Source organism: Chanos chanos, chromosome 9, assembly GCF_902362185.1.
Source record: "Chanos chanos chromosome 9, fChaCha1.1, whole genome shotgun sequence".
In the NCBI taxonomy this organism is placed as follows: Eukaryota; Metazoa; Chordata; class Actinopteri; order Gonorynchiformes; family Chanidae; genus Chanos; species Chanos chanos.
In genome coordinates this window covers 11,870,957-11,883,456 of record NC_044503.1, presented here as the reverse complement: position 1 = coordinate 11,883,456, position 12,500 = coordinate 11,870,957, and the positions used below count along the sequence as shown (strand labels likewise).

Genomic DNA, 12,500 nt, shown 5'->3' with positions numbered 1-12,500 from the left:
AGAGAGAGAGAGAGAGAGAGAAAGACAGAGAGAGAGAGAGGAGGAAAGGCTGGGTGAGGTTCCTGTTCTCTCTGATTACAATAGGTACTGGTAGATGTTGAGCTGGAAATTAATTCAGGGTGTCAGTGCATTGGCAAAGGGCAAACTCATCTACTTAAATGTTAGTTGTGGTTTGCTAGTATGTGTGAGACTCTTGAGTGTGTGCACGTGTGTGTGTGTGTGTGTGTGTGTGTGTGTGTGTGTGTGTGTGTGTGTGTGTGTGTTTGAGTGTGTGCATGCGTGTATGTACGGGGGGATGTAGGTGGAGTAAGATTATTGTGGTATTTTCCTGAGGTGTAATGTTTGGGCGTAATATTGTGCTTTTAGAGTAACATGTACTATCAGGAAAGATCTGGTCAGAATTAGTCATGTCTAAAGGGCGGATGTCTTTGAAATGGCCTTATGAGTCGTATGATACGTTGAGACTTTGCCAATACTTAATATGTTATACCAACCATGTTTCTAGAACACTGGTAATAACTATCAAATTCTCTCTCTCTCTCTCTCTCTCTGTGTGTGTGTGTGTGTGTGTGTGTGTGTTCAGGAGGGATGTAGGTGTGTCTGCGGTGTGTGTGTTTGCGTGTGATTCAAGATTAAACTGCTACGTTGACTTGTGAAACAATAAGAGATCTTAAGGTACCTTAGAGGCAAAATATATCACATAATTACTTAATCAGTTTGAAACTAAAAAAAAAACAAGTTATTTTACCCATAAGGATAATGGTCCAACGAGATACAGACAATCTACGAGAGAGAAACCACAGCTCCTGACGCTGCCCAGACTGGCAGGGATAGAGTGATTACTCACCACTGTATCAATTTACTGAAATGTATGTGTGTGTGTGTAAGTGGGAGAGAGAGAGAGAGAGAGAGAGAGAGAGAGCAGAATCCATTTCAAATGGGCCATCACAGTTTGGTAATCAGTACTTTCAACAGCAGTGGGAAATTTCATTCATCGAAGAGGAACACACACGCACACACGCGCACACACACACACACATACACATGCAGTGGGTCAGAAGTTTTCTTTTGATATATGTTTTATGTTCTCATTGCTCAGATTGCACAGATTGGTCTGCACACACACACACACACACGCACGTGCACGCAGAGTGCGACTGAAGTTTTCTGTTGATACATGTTTTATGTTCTCATTGCTCAGACTGCACAGATAGCTCTGCACGCACAGTTCCAAAGGATTAGACAAGTATTGTTTTTACATCTACACTCTAATCTCCAGCACTCTCTCCTGTGTGTGTGTGTGTGTGTGTGTGTGTGTGTGTGTGTGTGTGTGTGTGTGTGTGTGTGTGTGTGTGAGTATGTGTGAGTCTGTGTGTGTGTCAGGCACACACACACACACACAAGGTCATCGAAGACAGATTGAAGATTTACTTGAGAGGAAGATTTACTTGATTCCAGATAGGTGTTGAACTCCAGAGATTCAAAAATTTACTTGTCTGGGACCTTTTTGCTCACCAAACAGGCATATAAAAGTGTGTGTGTATGTGTGTGTGTGTGTGCGCGCGTGTGTGTGTGTGTGTACGTGTGTGTACGTGTGTGTGTGTGTGTGTGTGCGCGCACGCGCGCGTGTGTGTGCGCGCGTGTGTGTGTGTGTGTGTGTGTGTGTGATATGGGACAGGCAGTAGACACAACGGCTCAGCGCACGCTAGACCTCCTCTCTGAGTTCAGGGCATCTCCAATTACAGAGACAAATTTAAGAGCCTTGTTGCTCTCTCTCTCTCTCTCCATCTCACACACACACACACACACACACACACACCCACACACACGCACACACACACGTAGGCACGCAGTGTGTGCATCCTGCCAGCGGCGTGATATTTCTGCACGACGGACAGGGCCAGAGCTTAATAGCCGCCCATATCCAATATCCTCCCTCACCTGCCACTTCAAACGCCGCCGTCGTCATGGTCACCGGTACCCTGTATCCACGGAGACCTGTCAGGCCCCTGCTTTACGAGCAGGCCCTACGCTAAACGCTAGCAGATGCCTGAGAAGTGACTTTCCGTCGTTAGTGCGACTCAGGGACAAAAATGATTAAAGTCAGGAGTGAAGAGTTTTTACACACACACAAAAACTATGTTGGAGGGAAATAATCTATGGACTGGGCAGACAGAATCATTACAAAGGTTTACGAGTATCCCGAGCCCCACACACATGCGCGTGCACACTAAGACGCACTCACACATGGAGAACGCCACAAAGCCCCTCGTCTCAGATGTGGAAAACACCACCGTATTTCAGAAGAGTTATCATAATGAAGAATAGGACCGCTGGGACATTTGTGTGTATGACTTGGTATTTCTCCTGTTGGAAGTACAGTATTAGTATTTGTCTCTGATCTGCGCTTTGTAATCATCATGTCACTCCCAACTAGACATGATTACCACTAGTACAACTATTCCTGGAGGTGTCAGGTGGTTCCGTAGAGTTCTAGAGAGTTCTGGAAGACAGGTACAGCAGAGGGAAATTGGTATTTTATAGGGGCTATAGCTCACCTCGGGGTCTTTCCCTTTCTGAATACAGTCATCTCTGTTTCCAGGCAGTGGAGGCCAGTAGATCTGTGCAGAACAAGAGAGAAAGAAAGAATTTTTTTTTACTGGTTCACCATGAACACATATACACATTGTATAACACTCAATAACTCACATAAAGTCAAATTTACTTCCTCATGAAAACTAATTACACTTCTGCCAGACCAATTAGCGGCTAATTAAACTGGGTGATCCTTGTGCGTGTGTGTATATGAGACCATGCCCACATATATATATACTGTGTGTGTGTAATGGCTGTTGGGAATTTGATTTTTTTGTGTTTTATTAAAATAGTAAAGCCAGATTTACGTCAATGCATGTCCCTACTCTGTCCTGGCAGCGGAACTTAAGAGTGAGTCGCGTATGTGTTACTGGCTCCGACATATTCTGTAAAACAATGACTCCTTTATATAGACTCTGCCTGTGAGTGTGTGTGTGTCACTATCGTAGGGACAGATATAAACAAAATAAAACACCACCTCACTCCCTGCCAGATGTTAGCTTACTACTTACCATCGCGAAATAGTTTAGCTGGATGCGTGTGTATACGTGCATATATGCCTTTTATGCAGGAGTGAATAATTTTCTTCAATCATGAGATCAATAGAATTAATGTTTCCAGTATACGCTGACGCATTCAGGACCTCTGTAACGTTCCTTCTCATTTTCTTGTTTTGACCAGCTCACAAAGTGCCAACTATGTGTCTTACTAATGCAAAGAGAAGTCAAGTGAAATTCTCAACTTCTCAGAAAAAGTGAAATTCTTGGAGAATATTCAGTAAGAATCAAGCATAAAGTGTGTTTTAATGTGTGGGTTGAATCCAAACCTCAGTCACTCTGCTAGATTATGGATTACATTTTTTCCTTGATTGCTTGTACCAGATCAGTCAAACTAGGGTCACAATTATCAGCCAAAAATCTAACTGATAAAACCAGCAATTCCTTTTCTCACATACATAAATATAGCTATTCTAACACCAAATCCAAACATTTGAAATAAGCGGATAAAATTATCTGCAAAAGCATCCATCACAATAACCCCTTCTTTTTTTTCAAAACTCTACATACAATTCTCTACCCTACGTACAAAAGTTGATTGTGTTGATGGTATCAGTTGAAGCGAGTGTCAGTCACGTAAGATAACAATTACTCTCCAAATTGCTGAATCTTTGGTACATAAACAGTGGTTGCAGTACAGCACCAGACTTACTAACATGATGACAGTAAGTTAAACCTTTTACATTCAGAATTTTTAAAAATTCAAAATAAAAATAATTGCCAGCCCGGTTCTCTGAATGCAGCCATCTTATACTGCAACACATTTCAGATGGTTATGAGTGGACATGCAGTTCAACACAAACAGTAATAATTTCAACACTGCTACACATAATTACATAGACATATGAGTATGAGTATGATCAACAGTTTATAGTTTTAAAAATATTCAATAATGAGCTCAGATGTTCTTTGTAGTGCGCTGTAAAGCACAGAACCACTAAGATTTAAAGAAAATCCTGTTTTGATTTAAAAGACAACGTTAAATATATCACATGGAAAATACTTTTCAAAATGTCATGTGTCTGCAGAATGAACGCCAAGAAATCAGTTCATGTTTTTATGTTATACAAAATTGTTACGAAAAGTTCATACAGACTCCATACAGATTCCAGTAAAGTCAAGTGCTCTATAAAAATGCAATCCAGTATTAACTAATATCAATCCAAATCATTTTAATAGCTTTAGATGGCAATAGAAAATTTCAGCAGAAAGCTAAAACTTCAGAGTGTGGATCTGTTTAGAGGCAAAATGATAGACATGCAAAAACCCATTTAAACTCTTGGTCACTGCACAGAGTAAAGCCACCACCAGCAGCACAATCAAAACAGTCAGAAAGAACAGACTCAAGTTCCCGATACGACCTTGGCTCCAAATATATTTCTGTTGTCAAGGCCTCCCATTCTACAAATATTTTCTAGGTTTTTTGGGGTGGGAGGGACTGCCATTGTGAAGCTGGACAGAATCACTGATAACGTAAAAATAACTGCAGTTGTTCTTTTTCCAGCAACAGTCACATCTAGGGTCAGGTGCAGGAACAAGTGGATTTATGAAATGTTCACATTAATAGACAGAGAGAGAATCAGATGCCATTCTGTGACCTTCCATTACAGGTGAGGCCTATCCGAATGTTGTCCTGGATGTCTATCAGTCCCTCTACTAACACACAGAAGAATGGTTTCAATGAGGCTGGTATGAAAGAATTAAGTGTTGTATGAAACAGTAAATGATAGCATAGCCAGCAAAGAGACATTCTAGTGAGTTCTCTAGGCTGACTCTGTGTTGGGTTGCTGCCTGTTTCTTGGGGCGCAATTGGTAGAGCAAAATTCCCAAAAGGTCGCTGACTTTCTTACGATGCTGTAGAGTCTCTAAGGAGGTCACACCACTTAGAAAGTGGATTTTGTCTGCTTATAAATGATTTCTACTCAGACCCAAAATCATTCAAGAATCTGTATCCTAAGAGTTGTGAAGCCTGTACCTCCAATAGACTACAGCGGCACAGGGGGTTTGTCCAGTGTGTTGAGTCTGGTGTTGAGTCTGTGTTCGGAGCCCTGCAGGCTGTGACACGAACTATTCAATAATGAACATCGAAACTGTTTAGTGAAGCGGTACATACTTCAGCCATAGGCCTATATAAGATGTCATGTGACCTGTTCCGTGATCTAAAAGCAAAAGCACTGTTTGGATAGTAAGTTTGGGCTCTGAAGAAGCGATTTTGATGGAGTGTATGCATGTTAGCTACTTTTGTTCTTTTATGTGAGTTATCACAGAGTTACATATGGCTTGTCAATTAGCTAACTATTTGTGGTTATTGTAGAAGGACTTGTGGTTTTAGGTGACTGAGAGATTGGAGCAATTTAGTTTCATTCACGACAGAAATGACGGCCTCAGCTGAACGTTCAAATAACATTAAGCCTTTTCATGCTGAACGTTATTTAAAAAAAAAAGTAACTCTAGAGCATAGCAACACTCCATTTGCTTCCCTGCTCTCCCCAACCCAAATAGCCGAACTCCAAACAAACCTGCCATTTGCTGTCCAGGCTAATCACTTGGAACCATCTATATTATTGTTAAAAAAAAAAAAAAAAGATTATTTGAACGATAAAAGAGGTTCACATTTTAACAAAAGCAAGTTTGGATCCATGTGTGTATGACACAGGCATGGCTAGTTAACTGAAAAAAAAAAATCTAACATCACAAATCATACAACAGTACATCTTTCCGGTTTTGTGGAAGTGTGCGTTTTCAGCAGGAACACTGGAAAAATCCAGCCCGCGCGCCAGAGCGAACGCAACGCAACGGTTCCACAACGGGATGACAAATGAACTTCCTGTGAAAGGCTCCCAGCGTGACGAGGACAAGAGCACACGCCAAACAGAGCTAAGAATAGACGACCCAGACTGAAAACAGTACCCCTCACTTCTCCTTCATTCACAGCCAAGTTGGTGACAGAACTGGGGAATCGGTGTCTCTTTGACAACAAGAGCTTGTGGAAGATGTGAAGGTTTTCCGATACTTTGGAATGAATGTAGCCTACAGAAAATTCTGTACAGTCAATTTAATTACTTTGAAATTTACATTACAACACGTAATGAAATGTAAAATTATAGTAATCTGATTATGGTATAAGTATTAAAGTGACAAATGGCCGGTAACTTTTTAACCAGTACATTACTGTAAACAGTCTGTAATTGACGTGCAGTTAAGATTGGTGCTGCCAGCAAACGACTATAAGTTTATATAAAACACATTAGAGTTGTATACTTTTGAACTGAAGTGTTGTCATTTTGAGGTATTTTTGAAATTCTGTTAAAAAAGACTGTTGCCAATACATTTACGCAAGGATATGTTGCACAGTGTCAGTGATGAAACACTGAGACCACCGATTTGAGGAAAAACATCTCTATTGTTATTGTTTGGTTTTCTGAAATGTGTTTTTCTTTGAGGAGTGGAGAGTCTTCTGCAATAGAGAGTGTTCTGCAATAGACAAAATATCATAAAAAGACTAATGCTAGTGTTTTGGTGAATTTGTCTGGTTTTGTGGTGATATGTGTATTTTTTCTTTTATACTTTCTTTTTTGCTGAACAAAACGGATGTTTTGGCAGATACATTTCTATTAAAAACAATACTTTAACTGTTTTGAAAATATGAATGTTGCTCTGAGCTATATATTCAAACAATTGAGAAAACACGTACATTATCTAATCAGACTTCCTCAGCTCCATGGAGAACGAGATGCTAAAAGTCTCAAGGCCTGATGTCATCTGTCCAGACTCTCAGAGACCATCAGAACTCAAAACATAATTCATCCATGTGTTTTACTCATCAGTGAATCACTCAGTCTATTTTTCAACTCTACCCTCTCTCACAGATTTACATTGTCTTGCCCAGGAAGCTTTAATCAACTACATTTCCCAGCATCCTTCCTTTGCTTGAGGCATTTCCTTTTAGTCATCATTGCTTGGCAGGAGTCAACCTTTCTCAAAAATGAGAGCAGTAAAGTAAACTTGAATTCATATTTAGTCTAAAACAGTCGAATTTCTGCTCTAAATGTCCCAGAAGAGGAGCTACGGCTATCAGGGAGGGAAGTGTAATTAAACGAGGGAATTGTGTCCTCTGGCTAAAACAGAAATGTGTCACCGCTGTTTTCCTCCAAATCCTGTTCTCATGGAAAAGATTAAATTTGACACCACAAAACTCAGATTTCAGATCAGTTCAAACAAGGGTCAGGATTCTCATTGCTGCTTTTTTTTTGTTTGTTTTTTTTTTTTACAATTCCCACATCTCTCTTCTGAGAATTTGACTGGCACAAAGTACTTTTAATGTCACCGAATGGAAAGTTGATCTAAATTTGACTAACACAAGAACCTCTCATGTCACCGAATGGAAAGTTCATCTGAATTTGACTGACACAAAAAACCTCTCTTGTCATCCAAAGGAAATTTCATCTGAATTTCGGCCCATCGTGCTCTACAGCAGCACCATGAAGAGGAACTGATGATGTCAGTAACTGATTAGAATAACTGACACTAATGTCATCATTTCTAATTCATTTATGCTAAAGATGAAAACATGTAAACTTCTCTATTTGGTAAGCAGGATCGATGTTCTGATTAAGGATCGCAGTCTCCGAGGCGACGGGAGCGCCCACACATTTGTCACTATGGTAACATACTGTACGTCCTCTTCCTTTTTTTTTCCCCACTCGCACACTGGCCGAATCTCCAGCGATGGACATCGTGGGATGTGTGATGATGTTTTGATATTGCATGTCTCACTCAAGCCCACATGTATGCTGACATATATGGTGCCTGGGTGCACAAACACACATACACACACACACACACATACACACACACACACACAGATCCTCTGATCCCTCTATATAACCAGATCCAGATCAGACCGGATCACACTCAACAATGAAACCAAAAATAAAGTCATTTCACCAGTGGTCTGGGTTTAGCCCATAGAGACAAAGTGAAATAAAACGGTGAATTTACTGACTTATCATCAACAAACCACCAAAAACAGCAATAAAACTATCACACACACACACCGAACGCATGCATACAAAATATCTGTATTATTAGCCAAGGCCATTATCTGGCTATTAAATTTAGCCCAATTAAAATGTAGACAGACATGAAGTCAGTTTACTGCTCCATCAGCTGGTAAAGTCTGTTTGTTGTGCTTTTGCCCTGGTGATTTTCACTTAACTCCCAGTCATGCAAATGACAAAACTGAGACGGATCCAGGTTAAAAGAGACTTTGGGTATACCTGTGTGTGTGTGTGTGTGTGTGTGTGTGTGTGTGTGTGTGTGTGTGTGTGTGTGTGTGTGTGTGTGTGTGAAACGTCATAACACAGAAATCTGGACAAACATCTATAAAATGTATGTTTTATAGATGTTTCTCCCCCTCACCATTTCTCTCTCTCTCTCTCTCTCTCTCTCTCTTCCCCACCCCGTCTCTTTCTCTCACTCTAATGGGATAAACAGAGAGGTAATTTGGAGATGACCTGGGCTTTCTGTAGTTTTAAAAAGCCGAACGTATAATTTAGTGCCCTGTAAAATTATGTGGAAAAGGACTGGCATTCTCCTTTCATTCTTCTCTCTCTATTTCCATCTCCTTTATCAGGTGTTAAGATGCAGGGCTCTGACACACTGTAGGGGCTCAGAGAGTGGGATTTGACTCTCAGACTCTCTGAGACCCAGAGCGATAAGGGAGACTCCACAGAGACTACTGCAGGCAGGAAAGCAGTTTATTTTACACACATATTCACACACACACACACATTCACATACACACACACATTCACATACACACACACATTTACATACACACATACGTACATTTACACACACACACATACATACACCTACACAGTCTGAGCAATAGACTCCTATTGCTCACAGTGGGGATATGGGTTTTCTGCTTTAACCTGGGAAATTTCTCCTTTCCTTTGGATCACAGTAGGAAAGGACCTACTCTGACATAAGCAAGGAAGAGAACTGGTTTTGATGTTGACGTGACTTGGAGAATAAGTCAGCGCTGGTTAGATCAATCCCAGATACATCAAGGAGACGTCTCTGAACACACAGGAATTGAATATGTATGTGTGTGTGTGTGTGCGTGTGTGTGATTTCTGTAGCACCATGCAGTCAGCTGCTTTTGAGAAAATTCACCCTTATTGTTTCGTTTACATGTGCTTAGTTTGGAACTCTGTTTCTGCGTGTGACTGCTGATTTTTCTGTTTGTCTGAAAGGTTATGTGTGTGCATGTGTATGAACACGTGCATGCAAGTGTGTGTGCCTGTGTGTGTGCCTGTGTGTGTGTGTGTGTGTGTGTGTGTGTGTGTGTGTGTGTGTGTGTGTGCGTGAGCGCGTGTGTGTGTGCTTGCGTGTGCGTGTGTGACTGCTTGTGTGTGTATCTTACCTCTTTAGCGTCGGAGTGTGTGTGGTCCAGTCTGAGGGAGTACAGCACATCCTTCCCTCCCAGGAAGAGTCGGTCATGATATTCATCCAGAAAGACAGCACTGAGCTGCAGCTCTCCACCACGCAGACCACTGAAGATGGAGGTACGGTTAGTGGCCACCAGGTCTGAGAGAGAGAGAGAGAGAGAGAGAGAGAGAGAGGATGAGTCGAACGTACACAAGTCAGCAGTTTGCTGAAAAAAAAATGTTCATTTCAGATGGGTTTTGTGTCGGGGAGACTTGATGGAGACGGGTGGGGTGTCTGAGAACAAACTGAAACGCAGCTGTAAAGAACTGAATTATCCATACCACTCCCCATTGCACAATATGTTGCACAATATAGTATGTTAACGCTTATCAGAAAATTTGTTCAGTCTGTCAGACATGCCCATATTTACGATGCAGTCGTTGATGGGTTCCACAGCTGGTCCTACTGAACAGTTAAAATATTTATTTTTTAAATGATACGTTAAGTCTAAAGCAGCGCAATCATATCTATAGTTCGTTCTCAGCTCGGCAAAAGCAGAGAGATGATTGACAGTTTCGGTTGCTTTCCTAATGACAAAGAAGTGAAAATCATGTAAAAAATACTTTAGGAAATTCAAAAACATGTCCACATTCACAAGAGTCTGCCCTCACATCCTCTTCTCTGGACTCTGGAGAGACTCTTGGGCAGTTTCTTTACTTCTCTCTCTCTCTCTCTCTCTCTCTCTCTGTCTCTGTCTCTCTCTCTCTCTCCAAGCCGACCACAGGACCACACAGTGCATGCTACACTGACTAAGCACAGCAGGATAGACCAGACAGTAGAGGAGGAATTGGAAAACAGCATCTGACCTCCAACCTCACAGTGAGTTTAGGATTACAGAGATGTGGAGATGTCCCTGGGAAGATGGGTGAGTTTGAAGGTCAAGGAGTGTGTGTGTGTGTGTGTGTGTGCATGTGCGTGTGCGTGCATGTGAGTGTGTCTGAAAGAGAAAGAGAGAGAGAGAGAGAGAGGGAGAGAGAATCTAATGGAAGTCTTGCCAGGTTGAGTTGCTTATACAAAATATCCTGCCTGAACAAGGAATGCATTTCTCTTTTTGAAACCATGAGAATAAAAATAACAGCGTTTTTCTCTCTCTCTCTCTCTCTCTCTCTCTCTCTCTCTCTCTCTCTCTCTCTCTCTTTCTCTTTCTCTCTCTTTCTCTCTCTGTCTCTCTCTCTCTGTCTCTCTCTCTTTCTCTCTCTCTCTGTGAGTGCTTGTGTGTGTCAGAAAGAGTCAGTGAGCAAACAAGGTGCAGAAGACTAATAATGAGTGAGAGACGGCAGAAGGAGAGAGAGAGAGAGAGAGAGAGAGAGAGAGAGAGAATGAGAGAGGGAAGGAGGAAGCTGTCTTTGATGTCCTCGGGGACTAAGGGAGCTTGTTAAACTCATCTGTGTTCCTGGTTTATTTTAACCATTGTCAAAATTACACCTCCAACATCCTTCCGTTCTGTCACACTCTCTATTTCAAACATTATCCCCCTGCTCTACACAGTCACACACTCTCATTCCTCTCACTCAATCCCTCTGTTTACACCTCTCCCCTCCCTTTCATGTCTTATCTCTCTACCTCCACAGTTATGCAGTGAACAACGTCAGAATCAGAGAACTGCCATTCAACCAGTCACCCGTCCACAGACTGCAGATAGCACCATTAACACAAATCAACTCTGACTGTTTTGCCCCTCTATATACATATATATCTTTCCTGTTCTTATTCTTATTCTTATTCTCATTTTTATTCTTTTTCTTATTCCCGTCTATCTATCTATCTATCTATCTATCTATCTATCTATCTATCTATCTATCTATCTATCTATCTATCTATCAATGGCTCTTATAGTTTTCATGCAAGCAGTCACAAACTCTCTTTCTCTCTCACACACACACACAAACACACACACACACACACACACACACACACACACACACCCATAATAATTAAACTCAGAGGACCCTCTCCAGTTTCTCTCTTAACTCTGATTATGTGTGGCAAGAACTGCAGAGGAGCTTTATCCATTTTCCATGTTTTTCCCCTCATATAATCCATAATTGGGATTAAAGAAAGGATAGTAAAAGAGGAAGAAATGGAGAAACAGAACAGAGCTAAGCAGTAAGCTGAGGTGGCACGCGTCTAAACCCAAGTTTAATTGGGTCTCGCTGAAATAACTGGTTTTGCGGGAGCCAAACCAACAGGCCAAGTGTAAAAGCTGTCTTGTAAAAACACTGCCCGTCTTTTGAAGCATTAACAAAGAGGTTGGATTTATTCTGAATCTGTTTTTACTGGGTCTGGCAGCGAAATGCTACAGAAAAAGGGATATTCAATTGGGAGAGGCAAACGTACTTGCACGCACATGCACACAATCTCCCGCAAACAGATCTGTATACACTTTTTTATTACGGAATTCATTTGCATTTGATTCTCAACAACAGGACAAGTTATTATTTTCTGACTCTTTATTATCTTATTAAAGTGTCTTGAACAGACATGGTTAGGATCACAATGAGTTCAGTGTAAAACCGGTTTAAAACAAAAACCCTTCAGTTTTATCACTTCAGTTTCCAGGCGCTGGTTTACGATCTGGTTTCTCATGTTGTTAGATTTGTTATTTTGATTTGTGAATCTGTGTAAGTGTCTCTCACCAACAGGATTTCAGATTCATCTGACAGACCAAAATACACACATACACACACACACACACACAAAATCACACATATACATACGTGAGCATAAGCAAAGACACATATGCATACACCCACATACACACATACATGTATGCATGTGCGCACACACACACAGACGCACACGCACACGCACATGCACACGCACACGCACACACACACACACAACATGGGA

At 41.3% G+C, this 12,500-nt stretch overlaps 1 protein-coding gene across 1 annotated transcript in view; it reads right to left on the bottom strand.

The window, feature by feature from the left end:
* sema3bl (sema domain, immunoglobulin domain (Ig), short basic domain, secreted, (semaphorin) 3bl) overlaps nt 1-12,500 on the bottom strand; it is a 37,581-nt gene that overhangs the window by 13,428 nt on the left and 11,653 nt on the right. Inside the window, exons 2-3 of the mRNA XM_030783414.1 lie at nt 9,586-9,749; nt 2,559-2,621 (exon numbers count right to left, since the gene is read on the bottom strand). Coding sequence (XP_030639274.1) covers nt 2,559-2,621; nt 9,586-9,749 — 227 coding nt within the window. The remainder of the gene's footprint in view (nt 1-2,558; nt 2,622-9,585; nt 9,750-12,500) is intronic.